This window comes from Haliotis rufescens, unplaced genomic scaffold, assembly GCF_023055435.1.
Source record: "Haliotis rufescens isolate VD_foot unplaced genomic scaffold, xgHalRufe1.0.p SCAF_9, whole genome shotgun sequence".
Lineage (NCBI taxonomy): Eukaryota > Metazoa > Mollusca > Gastropoda > Lepetellida > Haliotidae > Haliotis > Haliotis rufescens.
The window spans coordinates 67,456-89,002 of NW_025964383.1; the positions used below are offsets into that span (position 1 = coordinate 67,456).

At 40.0% G+C, this 21,547-nt stretch overlaps 1 protein-coding gene across 1 annotated transcript; it reads right to left on the minus strand.

Moving 5' to 3' along the window:
- Positions 1–6,751: 6,751 nt before the first annotated feature.
- LOC124129024 (transient receptor potential cation channel subfamily V member 3-like) lies at positions 6,752–19,657 on the minus strand. Its single transcript, XM_048391502.1, has 2 exons — positions 19,514–19,657; positions 6,752–10,106 (listed from the first exon to the last, which is right to left on the minus strand). The coding sequence occupies exon 2, from the start codon at positions 10,089–10,091 to the stop codon at positions 7,800–7,802; it is 2,292 nt and encodes a 763-aa protein (XP_048247459.1). The 5' UTR covers positions 10,092–10,106; positions 19,514–19,657; the 3' UTR covers positions 6,752–7,799.
- Positions 19,658–21,547: the final 1,890 nt, after the last annotated feature.

The window sequence follows — 21,547 nt, forward strand, 5'->3', positions numbered from 1 at the left end:
TTCTTATCTGTCTTATAGACAAATCACCACAAGCAGTACAAATGAGCCAGAAAACACCGAGTTTATGTTAAACTAAGCAAAATGCTTCACAACAGCAAAATTCGACGGGCACAGTATTTAAATTACATAATTGGTGTATATCTTCAATATACTTCTCAGTGGTGCAAAAGCTCAAAGCTAAACTAAGTCTGCCTCAACACTCGAGATTCATAAAATCAAAATGCTACAGTCCAAACAAAGGTGATAATACATTCCGCAACACTGTAGGCGTTAAACGCTTTCATAATCATAGTCTTCGAATATATCTGACACATCACTCGGTTGACACACCGGGTTCAAAGACTTGGAAAATCTCAAAATAACACTAGCACATAGATTCTAGCAGAAAATGTCACCGTAAAACACACGCTATCTCATTATGATAAACATGATAACCTAGACTAAAATGGTGTGACTGGGCAAAAACTAATACAATTATCTCACCATACCGAAAACACGTGTGTACAGACAGATCCCAGCAAGCTTGCGCTCGGAGCAAGACGCTCACTAAAGCTCGTGCGGCACGCACGGCCTTAAGTAAACTTTTCCAGGTGGCCCGGATGCAAAAACACCCGTATGAAACGAGGTACTATCCTGTTCCGGTCGTTACAAGGGTAATCAGTTCTGTAAATTTCCGTTACAATACATCGACTTGTTACCTGCTTCCTGGTTTCAAGTACCTCAATCAAGACATTCGACTGGGACAATTTCTAGGCTTCCGTCCGGATAGGAAACAATAGGCTACAAGATCTATGAGTGTTGATGAGGAAGACGTAACAGGGGTTGGTTCGTTTATTACCTGTTCGAGACAATAAACTGACTTTAATTGTTCAATATTAGGATCAATGTCTCTTGATAGATTTACATTAAAATCACCAATCCCAGTAGTAGGCTGTTGTGCCTTCTCTATAGAACGTGCCAACAATTTATGCCTTAAAAGGGGTGGAGTGAGTGAGTGAGTATGGTTTTACGCCGCTTTTAGCAATATTCCAGCAATATCACGGCGGGGGACACCAGAAATGAGCTTCACACATTGTACCCATGTCGGGAATCGAACCCGGGTCTTCGGCGTGACGAGCGAACGCTTTAACCACTAGGCTACCCGACCGCCCCTATATAAGGGGTGGATATTTGTGCCCAAGCTGCTTCTAGACCCGGTAATTATAAATCAGGCCTGTGCTTATAAAATAATGTGTCTTGTATATATATGGCGACCCCACCACTCCTTGTCATTATATCCTTACGCAATCGTGGGTGAAAGAAGTCAGGCATAAAAATTGCTTTGTCATAAATGTCAGAGTATAGCCATGTTTCAGAAATACAAATAACATCGTATTCGTAAAGTTCTGCATAAACTAAATCAATTTTCTCTCTAAAGCTGCAAACATTTATATGGATGATACTACGACCATTTTTGGTAGGACCAAGATGCGGATGTATATCGCCACAACAAAGCAAGCATGTTAATGATATCTGTATACCTCTTACTCCAAACATGTAGAACAATATCGAAAGATAATAAACATTGACATCAATTTTACCCCTTAGGTCATTACATAATTTTCAATGAAATAACCCAGTTCTCCTTCAAAATTGACTAATATCAGCTCCCATCGAACACGCAATGTTTTACACAAGAGGTGGAGAATTGGGTATGTTTTGTTAAATATAACCTCCCGTATCAAGTTTAAATAATCTGGTTATTTGTTGTAGTTATTTTCTGTCTTGATTCATACCACAGTGTGTTGAGATTTAAACAAACAAGAAAAATAAAAACGGGCTTATCAAGCATGAGAAGGGCGAGAGTATAATTGGGACCAATGGAGTAGAAAACGGAAAAAAGAAAACTATGATACTCGACAGAAAGAAGACGTTATCCAAATGTGTAAGCAATATAATCATATACAGGGAAAAGGATTAGTTTACAAACTGTAACATTATACAGTCATGTCAATCATAATATAATCTTCTGATCATCTACTCATTTGTCAGAACTGCACTCTATAACTGTATGATCAAAGATAAATAACTTGAAAAAATATGAATAAAAAAAATATGAATTAAACCAAAAATAACAAATAAACACACACAAAAACAATAGAATATTTGTGTATGGACTATAGGTGTATGAAATATTTGTGTATGGAATATGGGTGTGTGGAATATGGATGTGTTAAATATGGATGTATGGAATATGAGTTGACGGAATATTTGTGTATGGACTATGGGTGTATGAAATATGGATGTGTAGAATATGGATGTGTGGAATATGGATGTGTGGAAAATGGATGTATGGAATATGGATGTATAGAATATGAGTGGATGCAATATTGGTGTATGGATGAATGGATTTGTGGAATATTGGTGTTATGGAATATTGACTATGGATGTATGGAATATACTTTTTATTATATAGATATGTGGAGTATGGATTAATGCAATATGGATATGTGGAATATGTGTGTATGGAATATGAATGTATGGAGTATGGATGTTTAGAATTCTGGCTCCTACCTGTAACATGAACTACTTTTAGAAACCAGTCAAATGGTAAGGGTATATTTCTTGCTCTTTTACATGGCATGAACTACTATTAGAATGTGTGTGTGAGTGAGTTGTGTTTAACGCTGCTTTTAACAGTATTCCAGTTATATCACGGCGTGTCAGCTTAATGTGGGAGGAAAGCCCCAAGTGATACAGGTCTTAGACGTTTACCACTTCGGTGAAACCCACGAGCACGTGTATGGTACTGACAAACCTAGAAACATAATCGAGGCGAATCGGGATTCGGACCCACAATCATAGGTTTCTTGTGTGCCCAGGGACGCAACTCTGCACACCGAATTGCTGCGCCATACAACTGGGAAAACGTCCAAACACTCTCCAACAACCTCCATGACTTCACTAAAAGCCCAAATGTGCTATTTTTGATAGTTTAAACAACAAACCTATTAAACCCATACATTATCGAAAGCTTTGGTAAAATCAATAAACTCGCAAAGATATTCATATTCATTGCGCGCATCACAAAGCTGTTATGTAACGTTAAGAATACTGGTGAACAGCTTTCCAAACGAACATCATAATCCGGCGAAATGAGTCATGATCAAGTGAGTCTTCTTTCTTCTCATATACTGTTTTAATTATACCTGTCCGCTAGTGGTCCAGTGGGTAGAGTGTCTGCTGGGAGAGCAGAAGGTCGCTGGTCTGATCTCCAACCAAGTGACGTTTAAAGATGTTGTTTGTTGTTACCCTGCCTGGCGCTTGGCATTAAGGGGCTAAAACAAGGACTGGTCTGCTCGGAGTCAGTGTGATGTGTCTGAGTGGGGTATTCATGTCAAACTGCGGCATGGTATCTCAGTGAGCTAGCACTATACTGCCGACATTAATCCGTACAGACAGACACACACACTTATGTCTCACTTATGTACATGCATAAAACAACTTTGTACAAATAAACATTGATAAAATGTACAGAACCATTCAATAGAATTATGAGAGACAAATTATCATACAATTCGTACAGATATGCAATAAGGATTATCTAATAAAAGGTTATCCATATAAAAGATGCTTTCTACGATTAAGAATTAAAAAGCAGTATAAAAAGTATAAAAGTATAAGGTATAAAAGTATAAAACACACACTGGCATCATTAAATATATAAAACAAAGTTTGTCGATATCAGGTTTATCTAACTTAACAATACATTCATTAAAAAGAGGTGCCCTGATATCGTCCTGCCCTGCCCTGCCCTGCCCTGCCCTGCCCTGCCCTGCCTATGGTACGCAGTGAAGCAAAACATGAATCCCGTCTTCTACGCTGTCATTAGAGTGAAAAGACTTTTCATTTAATGGCTCTATGATATTCAGCAATTTAACCCAAATAGCCGCCCCGTAGTCAAAAACTGACCACACCTTACTATCGTACAATTCGGAATCGGTTTGGAAATGCATACCGCCTTTGGTCTTTTCTTTGGAAATTAGCAAGCCCAAAGCCCTAATAGCAGACCACGCTGCCGTACGTGCTATTGCAGTAAAATCTAGTTGGCAATCGAATTTGGGTAATGCAATACATTTACGTTTTTCTATATTTGTTGGAATTTTGCAACTGGCCGTCTCATAAGTAAGAGTTCTCACCCGTTGTTAGAAGATTTGGCAAACGTCTCATACTGTTTATTCATAATATTGAAAGGCTATGGGCTTATGGTACATGCGATATAGAAATGGGTGTATATGCAATTATTATAATATATTATTAATTTTGAAACAAACCTAGGATAATATTTATCAATCAACTGCTGGTAAAATCAATAGACGTGCCCACATACACATGTATGCATAATAGTGTGCATCACAAAGCTGTTATCTACCGTTAAGTATACTAGACTAAGTGAACACCTTCTCCAACTAAACATCATAATGCGGAGATACGAGTTGGCATCAAGTGGATCTCCCTTATTCTGATATACTGGTTTTAGTATACCTGTCAGCTCGTTATCATATACCATGCCAGTGGGAAAACCAATGCTGAATTGACAAACGTAGAGAGGTCCCATTGAGGAAGCCGTTTCTTCACGAAGTTAGACGGTATATTCATAAAGGCAACACGTTATCATGGCAAGTTGCTCATTAAACAATTGCAGATAAAGAAGAAGATGTGTATTGACCACAGCTATTGTATTCTAAACCTTGTGTAACAATATATATAACAATATATATTCCTATATTCAGCAATTTAACCCAAATAGCCGCCCCGTAGTCAAAAACTGACCACACCTTACTATCGTACAATTCGGAATCGGTTTGGAAATGCATACCGCCTTTGGTCTTTTCTTTGGAAATTAGCAAGCCCAAAGCCCTAATAGCAGACCACGCTGCCGTACGTGCTATTGCAGTAAAATCTAGTTGGCAATCGAATTTGGGTAATGCAATACATTTACGTTTTTCTATATTTGTTGGAATTTTGCAACTGGCCGTCTCATAAGTAAGAGTTCTCACCCGTTGTTAGAAGATTTGGCAAACGTCTCATACTGTTTATTCATAATATTGAAAGGCTATGGGCTTATGGTACATGCGATATAGAAATGGGTGTATATGCAATTATTATAATATATTATTAATTTTGAAACAAACCTAGGATAATATTTATCAATCAACTGCTGGTAAAATCAATAGACGTGCCCACATACACATGTATGCATAATAGTGTGCATCACAAAGCTGTTATCTACCGTTAAGTATACTAGACTAAGTGAACACCTTCTCCAACTAAACATCATAATGCGGAGATACGAGTTGGCATCAAGTGGATCTCCCTTATTCTGATATACTGGTTTTAGTATACCTGTCAGCTCGTTATCATATACCATGCCAGTGGGAAAACCAATGCTGAATTGACAAACGTAGAGAGGTCCCATTGAGGAAGCCGTTTCTTCACGAAGTTAGACGGTATATTCATAAAGGCAACACGTTATCATGGCAAGTTGCTCATTAAACAATTGCAGATAAAGAAGAAGATGTGTATTGACCACAGCTATTGTATTCTAAACCTTGTGTAACAATGACCTCATCAAAGATTTGTTTCTTTGTTGTATGACGTCGCAATCAGCATCATTCCAGCTGGCGGCCTGTAAATAATCGAGTCTGGACTAGATAATCCTGTGATTTTAATAGTTTGATAATAACTATCCACGCCGTCGGGATATCATGACACGGTAATGAACCAAGTCACCGAGCCTGACCATCCGATCCATTAATTTGCCTCTTGCGACCAGCAAAGCTTGTTGGGGACCAACTCAAACCCGGGATCCCCACGGGGATCATGGTAGTACAATCATAAAATAACCAGAAGTCGACGACATCAATATAGACCCGTGAAGATCCAGGGTAGAATAGGTCTTCAGAAACCCATGCTTGTTGTAAAAGACGACTATACTTGTCGTAAGAGGCGATTAGCTGGATCGGGTGGTCAGGCTCGCTGACTTGGTTGATGCATGTCATCGTATCCCAATTGCGTGGATCGATGCTCATGATGTCAATCACTGGGTTGTCTGGTCCAGACTCGATAATTTGCAGACCGCGGTCATATAGCTTGAATATTGCTGAGTGCGGCGTTAAACAACAATCGAACGACAACAATACAAAATATAACAATATACACAACCTATAAAGGAAAATTATGGCACATCAAAAAGGTGTGAGCGTCACACTTAAATATAACTCTTCTTTAAGTAAAAGCTGCATCCATGACTTAACTGTCATTAACTAGGAACCGTATAAGACATTTGCTACAAAACCAAAGTTCAAGTTCAAGAAACACGGATCGTAATACGCCAACGTCATTTGTAAAATACTGGTAAAAATCACAGTACATGTGTGTACTTGGAGATTCCTTTGGGATGATTACATTCATCGGTGGCGGGTGTGGTGACGTTGAGTATCTTCGCTTGAGATTGTTTTCCGAAATTGGATTGGTAATTAATCACATCAACATTGTTAACACATACACAATCCTAATCTTGTCAGTCTACTGTGACAGAAGTCCGGCGACAACTTGCACTCCAATACTTTACTACAGACTATACAATTGCCGGCCTGAAACAATCGCTCTTGTGTTTCGAAGGAGAAAGTGAGCGAGTGAATGTTTACGCCGCTTTTAGCAATATTCCAGCAATATCACGGCGGGGAACACCAAAAATGGGCTTCACACATTGTACCCATGTCGGGAATCGAAACCGGGTCTTCGGCGTGACGAGCGAACGCTTAAACCACTTGGCTACCCGACCATCCCCAAGAAGCAAGTAGACTGTATGTCCAACACAGACAAAAGGACATCATATTTTATGTTAAAAAGACGAGGTAGCCCACACTGCAGATGAAACACGGCAAGATCTGGACTGATGAGACGGGAGAGATTTATGAAAATATTTACAGGAATAAAGAAAAGAAGGATATAGCTGGCATCTATAGCATATATTCATTCGGAAATAGTATAGAAAACACATGACAAAAAATACATAATGACAATAATAATTGTTATCGTTGTTATAAAATAGTACTTTCAACTGCAGGTGCAACTTACTTACAAAACTTAAGCGTAATTAGCGTTTACCATTTTCCTTTTTATTTACAATTATTTCATTTGACACCAATTGTAAAAATGATTGTTTTCGGCATTGTAAATACAATGTAATTCTTTGTTTAAACTTTTCCTAGGTGACGATTATCATCTAAAAAGTCGATTACGTCATTTGTGAACACAGTGACGTCCTAAAAGCGGTGAGTGGAATGAACCGATTTTTGTTGGTGAAAAATATACAAAATGTGAAAGATTTCCGATAAATCTAGTGCAGTTGGATATACTGAAGTACAATACAGGTGTCATGACGTTTTCACAAATAACATGGACATATCATCTTGAAGAGGTAAAATTCTAATCCTTCACAATAAACTGTCTATCATATGATAAATCTGGAACATTTTCGGGTTCATAAACACCACATTTTGAACCAATCAGACTTTCACAATAACAAATGTGTAAGTGAGCCATTTTCTAGAGATAATATTCTTCCAGATATGCCAAACTCTAAGTTGTCGGTTGTGTAGGAGGCAAATGATTGTAAGCTGTAACTAAAGAACCCTCTTCTTGCCCGAAGCCCACGATGGTGCATGTGTTGGGTCATATGTTAGTTTTTGATAATGATCCAGTCTTCCACTTTGTAAGTGACTTGTCACTTTTTCTATGACGTCTTGGTTTATTTATTTTCTTCTCCCATAGTCTTCAATAACTAGATACTGGACAGGTTGGGCTCTGTCGCTACCGGTTGTCATTTCCTCCCCTACCTTTGTTTTGTTCAGTAGGTTGTGCAGTGATCTAACAGCCTTCGACGTGACAGTGTGTTCAAACGTATCTTCGGATAAAGCGTCTCCAACTCGCACACGATCAATTTTAAGAAGATATCGCGTACTGCCATAATCTGTCTTTTCCTCTTTCCCGATGGGCGTCCTCAGACATTTAGGTAGCATATCTTCAATGAATAAGACAATCGACAATCTCTGTAGCCACAGCAGTTCATCTGTATTCTCGCAGTTGTCACATGTTTTTGACATTATAGCGATGAGGATGTTGAGGAGGAACATCTGGATGACTATCACAGAAAGGACAAAGACTGGGATAGATCCATGCCGCCATGCTTGCTCAAGCCCTTTTATCTCTTCGTGACCGGTCATCATTTTAAACATCGTCATTAGACTGATAGTGAAGTTCCCAAAATCTGAGTTTTCATCACAACATGTTGAGTTCTCCCTTGTTGAGTTTCCAGGCGGACCCTCCGCCATCGACATGGAATAGTGCATTGCACTAGTAAATGCTAAAATCATTATGAAAATGATTGGTACAAATTTCAACATATCCGCAAAGAGGACCTTCTGTAACATAACTGTTATGTAGCTGAACTGTCGGATTCCTCGCAGGAAGAACGTTGTTGACCACCAACCAAAGATCAATGCTATCACCAGCCAGTAATTACTTGTAACAGTTTCAGCATTCCACGCCGTGTCAATCAGTAACGCAAAACCAAACAGCACAAATATACATCGGTATACTCCATTGTGATGCAGTATTGTAAAATGAAAAGGTTGCCATGAAACAAAACTCCGAAGAAATTCTAGAATTATATAAAGGAGACTTATTGCCAATGAGACGCCATTCCAAGCCTTGACGTTCCAGGTCTCCATATGGTTTGCTCCAGCTTTGCGGATGACAAAAGTTTTGCGTTCAGAATGGTAGGTGAGTGTACTCATTAGCAAAAAGTGAAGAAGCAGGCCGACATAGTAACAATGCCAGTACTTCTCCCACTTTAAGTACACCACTTCTCGGACAGTGTAGACTTTCAGAAAATTACATGCCTTCTCTGTCTTCAAACGGCATATGATTTCCAAAATACTTTGGTTTGTGCTTCGTCTAAATTGCTTCCAATAGGTCACTATGGGACATTCCACTTTGCCGTTTGCCAGCCCCTCGGCTCTGTGTCCTGTGTTCATGAAGTCAGGCGACATCTGAAGAACAGCTTTATCCCAAGTTCCCTTGTCAATCTCTGTTACATCACACTCGTAGATATCAAAAACGCCGTCATGGCTAGTGAAGAACTTGTATACATCTTCCATATCAAGTATGTGTTTAAACACGTTGTCCAGGCCCAACTCGGCAGCAAGATGGAGAGCTGTTTGATTTTGTTTATTCTCTAGTTGTACAATTTGCCGCTTTTTGTCGCTTTTTGCCAAATAATCAATCATGTTGATGATGTCCCTCTCTTTGTCTGGATAGAAAGATGCGTACAGGACCAGCGAGTGAAAAACTGTATTCCCAACACTATCTGAATCATGCAGCTCAGTGTTATTTTTAAGGAGGAGTTTTACCATCCTCCCATCATTCTTCAAAGCAGCAATGGACAAAGGTGTCCCTCCTAACATCACAGTGCCTCTTAATTTCTTTCCTCTAACTTTACTTCCCATCGCCTTTTTGAGCAAACTATGATATTTTTTATCATTAATGTTCTTCTCATCTTCAATTTTCAGTGCATTAATCATGTATTTCGGAAGAAATTGCGGATGTTGATTATCCATCATGTCTGTCGTGTCAGTCATGTCTTCCTGTAGATCCAGCTGATCCGTTGTGGCAGAGCTGGCCATGGCAATGGCAATGTGGAAAGGCGTCTGTCCACAGTACTCATCGCCCTCCCTCTTACAGTTGATTAATCCTGGATCACAATCAATTAAAAACTTGGCAACTGCATTCCTTCTACAGCTGACGGCAATATGAAGCAGCGACTCTCCAGAATCTGACGCTAGTAATGTATCACGTTTGTTCTTCTCCGCATCAGTAAATCTATAGTTTACCAGTCTTTCTTTGTTGATCCCCTTTTCGCCTTTGTGCTTCCCCATATTCTTCTTTAAAAGCTCAATCAATTCGTTTTCATCCACGGTCTTGTCCATTAAGTTGGACACAAGGTTCAACATGGGATCTTCAAGCTCATGTGTGATCTTTCCCATTTTTGAGTTTTAACCCTGAAAATAGATAAAAGAGGACTCTAACTAATTTACTGCCTCAATCGCTGTAAACAATCTGCGATATTTCATGAGGAGAATTATTATTAGTTATTGCCAACTGGTGGGTTTTTCGAAAGAAGTGATTTCAAATAAAATGTTCTGTCTGAAGTAGATTTCGGACCAATAACAATGCAGGAATCCTTGATGGGGCGAGTGAGTGAGTTTAAGTTTAACGTCACATTGGCAATACTTCAGCCATACCGTGACGAGGGGAATCCTTGGTACAAATTGAAATATCTCTTTTCATCTGCTGATGGAATATTCCATAACAAAGAAATTATCCAACGACACATCTGACAATTTTGACGACCGAAAGAAGCAACTGGCCTCGCACTTTTGGTCTGTCACAAGATCTATACATCATGCAATCATCTGGAATTAAGACATGCAATGGTCTACAGGAACCAGACATCATGCAAACAATAACGGTACAATACACACGCTTTTTCAAGGCGATGTTCCGAATAAATACGCATGCAAAGGTCAATCCTGATATGTAATTGAATACAAAAATAGTCCCACTGGTTGCATTCTGCGACTTATTTCTCTCTGACAACATAAACAAATCTGAAACCCACACTGTTTCGTAGTATCTTAAAAGAGGGAATTCCATGAGAATGAATTAATAACCTGTACCTATCCACCTAAAAGAATATCACAAGTGTCGGTTCTATCTGTTCCTCTAGATCACAGTTATCAATTGGTTTACCTGTTTCACCATCGTGTTAAAACATGTATGGGAATGTATATAGTCCAGTTGACTATGGCACATAAATAATGTCTTTTAATGTGTTTTCTTTATTATTCAAGTTCATGTCGCATGTTGCCTGTAATGTCTAAAGTTTTTTCTTCATTAATCATCGAAAACGTTTTTCTTCTGGCCTCCATTGCATCTTCTGTTGGAATAACGAACGTTATTATATAATGTCCGAGGAATGTTGACTGAATAACTGTGAAAAAAGCACAAATTGAGTACCTGAAGGAAACTACGTCATGCATTTCAAGAATGATTTTTCAAAACAAAAAGCCTAAATCTAAAAGTATGACTTAACCCTATTACCATAAACCATTATTTGCATAGTGTAACCATTGCACCTAAGGTCTCTGGCAATACTGCGAGTTCAAATTGCTTTCATAAGTCCTGATCCTCAAATTATGTCAGGTATTAATTAGTGAACGCACATGTCTATATATTCTTAGTGGGCAGTTCCTACCCACAAAGACGACGACTACGAGGTAACTACTCTTGCGTTTTGATTACGAAACATGTTCACGTCCTTAATTGTTTAGAATTGTATAGAATGCATAATGTTTAGATTCTAAACGTGTTCAAAATCTAAACCTAAATAGAAATGTGCTTGGTGTAGTTTGCTCTGCCATGGTTACACCAAGAAACGATGTAATTGATCACTTAAATGTAAAGCATCAATGCAAGAGAGTAACCGGTCTTGATTATCCGCCGAGACAGATTCCATTTAGCGTAACGGGCAAAGTAGCTGTGAACATTATATGAATGGATCGCCAAAAGTCAGTGAAAGTTCGCGAAAAAGGGTAAGTACGACCTGCTCTGTCGGTAGCACCCGCCATTCACACAATTTGCATAAAAGAGGAGGTATTTTTAGAAATTTAATGGTATTCCACAACGACGGTCATTTTTCTTCTAATGCTTGATTTCATTGCCCTAAGATTGAATTTCCTCATGACTTTTCGAAAGTTTGACATAACAGTTATTACGACAATAAATCTTCTGTAACCATGAACACTTCAAATGGACTTATAGGTACGGAGTTAACTGACAAAGACGACAAATGACCACATTCCTCACTTTTCGTGAACACGTTCATGTTCCAAACATGCCGAGATTTTGAAAATGTTGAAGTCTTGGCCCATTGATAGTGTTACATATTATATAATATACTAGATTTTAATTTGTTATGAATCATTATTCAGTAAATTTGAATCTGAATGGTATTATGTACAAGTGATAGATTCTGTTCATGTATGCACAAGTGCAGCGTTATAACAGAGAGAATTAATACCGGGAACATGTTCCGATTCCGCATACTGCCAACAAAACACATGGTCATGGTCGGCCGTCAGAAGTAAGATCAGCTTTGAAAAGTAACTGCCCGAATATAGAACGGTTACGCCCAAACACACCCGAAACATTGCACGTGGGCCATGCAATTCCTCCGTGCACGTGGATAGGGGGATCATTCTAGATTTTGACACTTCAGTGAACGGTCGTCAAATCTCCCAGAGCCATTAGTATTGTTGATTTCCATTATCAGGAACACGTAAGCTATCTACTCTTGCTTTGATGCAGAATTTGTGATCAGATTTGGAATGCGTCGTCAACACCGTGATGAACGCCTAAGGGTTATTGGCATACTTCAAATAGTAGAACTAGTTGCAGACTTTAGAACATGTTTCTGCAGACATAATGTTAATACTTCGCCCCGCACAGGGCGCGGGCCAGAGGTCAATGCCAGACCGGGATTGAATAATCAGAAACCAGGCTTTAATGAAGTGAGCCTAAACAGTCAGTCAAATCACTGTTCTCTTACGCCAGGCCACCACAGTATATGTTACTGACCAGAAAATTATAAATGTCTGCATACAGCTGATCTGCGTGCTCGGCGACCACATTCTACCAAGACACCTTTGTAGCGTAGAAACTGGGGGATGGTGTCGATGGTGTTGATGGTGTCGTGTAATATTTTCTGATGAGTCGAGATTCACTCGGGATTTTCTGGATAGGCGTGGACGTGTCTGGAAGCGCCCTAACGAACGTCAACGCAAGGTTACATGACAGATTTGGGCGTGCGTCTGTGAATTGGGACTGCCAGAACATAACTGCATATTATCCATGTATGGCGTAGCCATTTGCAACGAGTCTCGTTCTGAAGCAACTTTGTCCACCAGAACCTTGAGTAACCACTTGTAAAAGTGTCACCAAATGCACCCAACTGACAGATCACCATCGGCGGTTCCGTTAGGTATGGGGCTTGGAATCTGAGAACCTGGAAGAAAATCCATTTCAGACGAAAGCAGGTTCCTGTTCCATGACATGGAAGGGCGACTGAGCCCACAATATCGTGATTAGAATCGAACCTCAGCTGCCAAAGTTTGTGGTTGCTCATTGTCAGTGGGTTGTTCTTACAGATCACAATCGAACCTCAGCTGCCAAAGTTTGTGGTTGCTCATTGTCAGTGGGTTGTTCTTACAGATCACATTCGTTAATCCGAGATAATGTTTTCAGTAATTTCGTTAAAGCACATGCGACCTCCTTCGTGGTCTAGATGCTTCGATCCACGACTGCGTCATACAAAAAGACGTTAAAACGTGGTACCCTGTCTGGCGCTTAGCATTAAGGGGTTAAAACAAGGACTGGTCGGCTCGGTGTCAGTATATTGTGTCTGAGTGGGATATTCATGTTAAACTGTGTCGTGGTATCTCAGTGGGCCAGCACTATAAAACCGGCATTAGCCCGGACTAGTACAAGCAACCAGCCCCCCCCCCCCCCCCCCCATACACACACACACACTTGCATGTACGTCACCTCCGGCACATGCTTAACTATGTTCCGGGTGTATATCTTGATATTTTCCAAGCGTGTGTTGTTGAACTACAGAAGTCCCTTTATCTTGCAAAAATTGCAGCTCTTCGCGGCGGATATTCTAGTGTGACAATGATTCGCATGTAATGAGGTGAGGATGTCCCTATCAAATTATCTGAGCATGATTAATGCACTGCAAACGGACCAACATGTATGTATGACATTATATCATATATTTAATTTAAGGGAATGTTTCAAGACTGCCACAGTGCTTTAGTTAGTGAGTGAGATTGATTTTACGCCGCTTTTAGCAATATTCCAGCAATATCACGGCGGGGACACCAGAAATGGGCTTCACACATCGTACCCATGTCGGGAATCGAACCCGAGTCTTCGGCGTGACGAGCGAACGCTTTAACTACTGTGCTACCCGATCGCCTCCATAGTGCTTTACAAAAACATGTGTGCGAGCACAGTGCAAGTATATTTGCGTGCGTCATGTGCTTGCGTGCCTGGTGTGAGGATCTGTTCAAGATGTTAATGTATTGATATTTCGTATGATGTGTCTGAAGTGAGATATTAATTAGCTCTGTCTATCTCCTACTCACAATTGTCAGAAAAACTTGTAACCGGGTGACTAAACTGGTGAACTAAAGGGAACGTATCAGCTTGCATACTGTTTTTCAGTCAGACCCTTAGCGCTACAAGGTTTGTTAGGTCGCATGAGCCTTATTGTTCAAAGGTATCAGCATGTGTAAACCCAATATTTTACATGGTAGAAAAATCTACGATCAACTTTTTCCAGTACCGGTAATATGACAATATAAAAAATAAACAAGAATCATACCCCTGATATCCGAAATGATCCATAACTTTCTAAGGCATAAACATATTTGAAAGTTTTTGCAAATTTACAAACGTGTCCTAGCTCAAGGAAATGCTCATATTTCAAACCCTTATAAATTGATAAAAATTTATCGAATGACGATCAACATAGATGCGTTTGAAATACGCTCTGAGCAAATATTTACTGGGGTATCCACTTCGGAAGTCATATTTGGAAAATTCTGACCATCCGGTCATAGCATTCACGACATTGGTGCTTGTTTCAAAGGTGTAGTTCATATGAAAAGTTAGTTCATATCGGGAATACTGAGCAAAACCGGTCATTGCATCCATTTCCTACTTTATTTGGATTTTTTCATAGGCGTAAAAATCGGCTTTTTGTCCCGTGTAAGTTATTTTAATCAAGATATTAAAACAAACACATTTTGGCAAGTTTAATAATCTACTTCAACCTATGTATATAATAATTAACTAATTGCCTCATTTACATAACTTGAATGTTAAGACTCACACTGAAATTGTATTAGTCCCTTGACTCTTCTGTGGCTTTGATTAATCTCAATGGTGGACGATATGGCTGAAATATTGCCGAAGTGACGTTAAACTTTGCTCACTCACTCACTCTCAATGTTGGACCCGAGTAATATTGTCCTACCCAGAACAAAAAGTAGGTTTGATTTACGTGTAGCAATAATCCCGTCGAACGTGCATCAAACTAAGCGAGTTTTACACCGAAAACGACAATGATGAGGCACTGTTTACAGTCTGTCGGACTATAATCGAAGAACCAAAACACAGGACACTGCAAGACTTACACGACTTAGCGATAGGAATCACGGGCTACACCCTGCAGGGATATCCACAACATCAACACCAACTACAGAACAGGAGTTAATTCTTTTACGGAAGCGTAGTAGGGCCACGGTGAAATATTTTTTTTGTCTCAGTATCTCCTACGTAGGACTTATTATCTCCTGCGTAGGACTTACAGTCCGTTTGACTCCAAATGAGAACGATGAATTGCAAAATAACTCGAAATCCAGAAAAGTGTATGAAACATCAATACGGTACTTGATCATGAATACCCTTTACCCAACAAAATCTGAATTTTGTTTATTTTAAGACCCATGACGGATGAAGTTCTTTAAGAAACTATCATGTAATTTTGTATAGAAATGTGTACATGACACGAGGGGGGGACAAACCGTGGAAGGCACAGCGCAAACACGCATGCACTGCACGTTCTGTGGTAGGGGAAATGACAGAGCGTTAGAGGGGCCGTCTCATGATAATTTCAGTCGCAATCTGACTCGCTCATGCCATAGATCTCGTCGTCGGAACTGCTGGTGCCTGAACCGACTGCCACTATTATAGGTTGGACTGTTGCTGGCCTTAGTCCATCTCGTGACCAATAACGTGGCTCTATCTCGTCAACGACTGTGGCCACACAACGCCTCCATGTTTCTACTGTTACCCGACCAAGGGATTCCTTTACAAGTTGTTCAACGTCTCGTAATTTGAACGTTGTGTTCGATCGTCCAACGTCACCCTTGACGATGCCCCATACCAACTCGATTGGATTCAGGTCGCAGTGATAAGATGGCAGTCGTAAGACAGCGTGACCCTGATCCTTGATGTAACTGTCAACTTTATACACGGGGTCAGGTTTCATAGTTTTGATGATTTCATAGAGCTGTGGTTTCGTCGCTCGAGAAGGAAAGGTAATGTTCCTCCGTTGCAGCCAAGTAACCATGTCTCCTTTACGGTTATTAGAGGTTGGAGTCTTGCTTTCTGGATCCTGCACACTATGATACGGTGCATTGTCAATGACAATGAGAGACTTGGTAGGCAAAGCAGGGACTAATTTATCTTTCACCCACTCCAGGAATACATTGCCGTTCATTTCTGTGTGGTAGTCCCTGTTGTCTTTGGCCTTGGCTCTAAAGACGAGGTCACAGTCCGGGAGAAAACCCTGACTAGCAGAACCAGCATGGAGAACTATGAGTCTTTCACCCTTTCCGATTGGTAACTTTCTACCAGACTCCTTACAGTCACCACTGGGTACCCACTGACTGCTGGCTGTGTGTGACGCATTTACCCATGTCTCATCTAAGAAGACGGGCTCATATCCTTCTTCACGTTTCTGCTTGATGGTACGAAGGTAATGATTCCGGAGACGAACAATGTCAGACCGTTCACACAACACAGCCCTATTTTCTCCAGTTATCTTTTTGTATTTGTAGCCAAATGTATGCAACAGCTGCCATAGTTTGTACTTTGTAACACGTAAATCATGGTCAGTTTCAAGGTACAGGTACTTATTTTCTGAGTGTAGTTTAACAATTGCACGTCTGACTTGATCCCTCTGAAAACTGTCTAATTTATCAACCTTGCGTGGTTTTGACATGTTCCCTACCTCCTTGGCCTGACTATTTGTATCTCGTCGACTAACAACATTTTAAAGTTTCTGAGGGGACATACCAAGAGCTTTTGAAGCTCGTTTCAAGAATTTATTAAATGCATAAAAAAGCTTTGCTCTTTCTGCTTCACTTCTAAAGAAATCATACACATTCAACATCAACTGTTTGACATATGCTGAGTGGCGCATCTTGTCATTGAATGAACACGGTCACTGTGTAGCATGTGCAGACTGTGCTTGCGCTGTTCCTTCCACGGTTTGTCCCCCTACGTGTCTTGTACACATTTCTATACAAAATTACATGATAGTTTCTTAAAGAACTTCATCCGTCATGGGTCTTAAAATAAACAAAATTCAGATTTTGTTGGGTAAAGGGTATTCATGGTCAAGTACCGTATTGATGTTTCATACACTTTTCTGGATTTCGAGTTATTTTGCAATTCATCGTTCTCATTTGGAGTCAAACGGACTGTAGTATCTTCTACGTAGGACTTACTATCTCCTACGTAGGACTTTTTATCTCCTACGTAGGACTTACTATCTCCTACGTAGGACTTACTATCTCCTATGTAGGACTAACTATATCTTACGTAGGACTTAGTATGGCCTAGAATCACCATCTCCTACGTAGGACTTAGTATCTTCTTCGTAAGACTTAGTATCTCCTACGTAGGACTTATTATCTTCTACGTAGGACTAACTATCTCCTACGTAGGACTTTTTATCTCCTACGTAGGACTTAGTATCTTCTTCGTAGGACTTAGTATCTCCTACGTAGGACTTATCATCTCCAACGGATATTGCCGATGTGACGTAAAGCTTTAACTCACTCACTCACTCATCTCCTACGTAGGACTTACTATCTCCTACGTAGGACTTACTATCTCCTACGTAGGACTTTCTATCTCCTACGTAGGATTTACTATCTCCTATGTAGGACTAACTATATCTTACGTATGACTTAGTATGGCCTAGAATCACCATCTCCTACGTATGACTTAGTATCTTCTTCGTAGGACTTAGTATCTCCTACGAAGGACTTATTATCTTCTACGTAGGACTAACTATCTCCTACGTAGGACTTTTTATCTCCTACGTAGGACTTAGTATCTTCTTCGTAGGACTTAGTATCTCCTACGTATGACTTATCATCTCCTACGGATATTGCCGATGTGACGTAAAGCTTTAACTCACTCACTCATCTCCTACGTAGGACTTACTATCTCCTACGTAGGACTTACTATCTCCTACGTAGGATTTACTATCTCCTATGTAGGACTAACTATATCTTACGTATGACTTAGTATGGCCTAGAATCACCATTTCCTACGTATGACTTAGTATCTTCTTCGTAGGACTTAGTATCTCCTACGTAGGACTTATTATCTTCTACGTAGGACTAACTATCTCCTACGTAGGACTTTTTATCTCCTACGTAGGACTTAGTATCTTCTTCGTAGGACTTAGTATCTCCTACGTAGGACTTATTATCTTCTACGTAAGACTAACTATCTCCTACGAAGGACTTATTATCTCCTACGTAGGACTTACTATCTCCTACGTAGGACTTACTATCTCCTACGTAGGACTTACTATCTCCTATGTAGGACTAACTGTATCTTACGTATGACTTAGTATGGCCTAGAATCACCATCTTCTTCGTAGGACTTATTATCTCCTACGTAGGACTTACGAATCTCCTACGTAGGACTTACTATCTCCTACGTAAGACTTACTATCTCCTACGTAGGATTTACTATCTCCTATGTAGGACTAACTATATCTTACGTATGACTTAGTATGGCCTAGAATCACCATCTCCTACGTAGGACTTAGCATCTTCTACGTAGGACCTAGAATCACCTACGTATGACTTAGTATCTCCTACGTAGGACTTACTATCTCCTACGTAGGACTTATTATCACCCACGTAGGACTTACTATCTCCTTCGTAGGTCTTAGTATCTCCTACGTAGGACTTATTATTTCCTACGTAGGACTTACTATCTCTTACGTAGGACTTAGTATAGCCTAGAATCACCATCTCCTACGTAGGACTTAGTATCTTCTTCGTAGGACTTAGAATCACCTACGTATGACGTAGTATCTCCTACGTGGGACTTAGTATCTCCTACGTAGGACTTCCTATCTCCTACGTAGGAGATACTAAGTCCTACGTAGGAGATAATAAGTCCTACGTAGGAGATACTTAGACAAAAAAAGATTCACCGTGGCCCTACTACGCTTCCGTACTTTATCATTATCATAACTTCATCAAACTGTAGGCGAAATTCAAAACAGTATGGTTCAGACAAACCAACAAGTATAACCGGGGCATGTTTCCAACCACGATTATAGGATTCTGACAATCCTGAGGACCCAGCTCTGCTGGCACAAAGAGGAACATTGAAAACACTACAAGTGTACTGGAATTATTCATAATTCAATAACATAATTGTGAATTAACAAATATGACAAAACATAATACCTTAAATTGTTACTGTGCCTAAAACTTATATCTGAACATAAGTGTATACTTACTGAGCACCAAAGCAGCTGTAGTTATCAGACTATGTGGACTGTCGTACTCGTGTGTCTTGGATCACGCAGTCGTTGTTTGTTTATATGGGGCCATGCAATATGATTGACACATTCCATACAATGCAGCCTGTGATCACGGCCCAATTACCGTTGAGGTTTTCAGGTTAGAATTGGTCCCCAGCAACCCATGCCTGTTGTATGAGGTAATTGAATGGATCGGGGGGCCAGAAGCTCGCGATCGGCTTGTTTGTGTGTTGCGTAACACCGCACTCAGATACTCAACAACAGCAACAAAAGGATACAACTTTGGCTTTTTCATTGGTGTGTTTTGTCTGGTATTTCATGGGCTGAAACTATCATGGAAAACACGAGGACAATGCACATGCACGATGGTACGTCGTTTGGACTGTAAGTGTCACAGTCGAACTGAACACTTACCATTTTGGTGAAACATGGTGTTTCTACAATTTGTATATTTCATATATGTTTCCAATGCAATAAATCGATTTTCCATTGTGTTTAGTTTGATTTTTTGTTGAGTATATATGATGGCGGCGGAGAAGCTTGGGCACTTGGTTGATAGCGTACAACTGAAGCAGCAAAACTGCGGCGTTACCTCATCGACGGGTATCAACATAATTTAGCTACTCTTATCAACTGGTGTTGACGTCGACGTCATTGACATGAAAAAAACCCACGAAGGATTCGAACTTCTATAAAATCTTATATCCTTTAATTGATTAAAGAGTTTTAAGTTTCATGGTTAAGTTATTGTTTGAGAACACCTCGAAAACAGTATCAGTCAGCATGCCAATTATTGATATACACAAAAGAAACATATGTGTTCTGGGTAGTTTAGGTAGGTCAAGGTGAACTATTTCCTTCAAATCGTGCATTATAAAACAAAGTCATTTGAAACGTCTTTCTCTTGTACAACATTTGGATCAACAGTCTATCGGATTGTCATTGTTCCTCTACCACGTCACCACTGAATGTTTAATGCTGAATAGTGTGTTGTACAAATATTTCCGTTCGTACATTTTCAGAAATTGTCTCTTAATTCAATCTCTGTGTTAACCCTTTCCATAATCATATGAAATCTCAGCAAAAAAGTAAAAACCACTATCAACACTATTTGAATAGTGACGGTAATCAGATGAAGGCTAAAATGTGAGCGAATCCATCGGTAGAACCCGTCACAAACACAAGCAAAGGCAAGGCAACATATTCCTATGAATAACGTAATTATTCACGAATATCTATTCATTGGACGACATATCACGTCCCAGTTCAATCCCTACAATAACGGACCCGTGAAGATCCGGGGTAGAATAGGGCTTCAGCAACCCATGCTTGCCGTAAAAGGCGACTATGCTTGTTGTAAAAGGCGACTAACGGGATCGGGTGGTCAAGCTCGCTGGCTTGGTTGATGCATGTCATCGATCCCAATTGTGTGGATCGATGTTCAAGATGTAAATCACTGGATTGTCTGGTCCAGACTCGATTATTAACAGACCGCCATCATATAGCTGGAATATTGCTCAGTGCGGCGTAAAACAACAAACCAAACCCTACAAGAACGAGTTCAGAACTCATAACCAGCTTATTACCAACACTCAAACGTCTATATCTATTTGTTTGTTTGTTTGGTCTTCAAGTCTTTAATACCCCCAGCTATATGACGGCGGTCTGTCGAGTCTGGACCAGACAGTCCAATGATTGACATCATGAGAACCGATATATGCAATTGGGATACGATGACGAGTATCAACCTAGTCAGCGAGGCCTGACCGCCCGATCCCGTCAGCCCCCTCTTGCGACAACAATCATCGGTTGCTGAAAAACAATTCTAACCCTGATCTTCACGGGTCTCTATGTATGGTCATAGTAATGGTTCTGTTTTACAAGCCCCCTAAATATTAAATACTTGCATTGTTTCTTTGTGGTCCTGTTACATATTTTGTTCCAACTCATACTGGAAAAAAATATTGCCTCAGGTTTTGAAAAAAACCGAGTTGTGCGTAAACAAATTGT

Coding starts and splice junctions, on each gene's coding strand:
- LOC124129024 (XM_048391502.1), bottom strand. CDS start 10,091: ATGGGAAAGATCACACATGAGCTTGAAGATCCCATGTTGAACCTTGTG.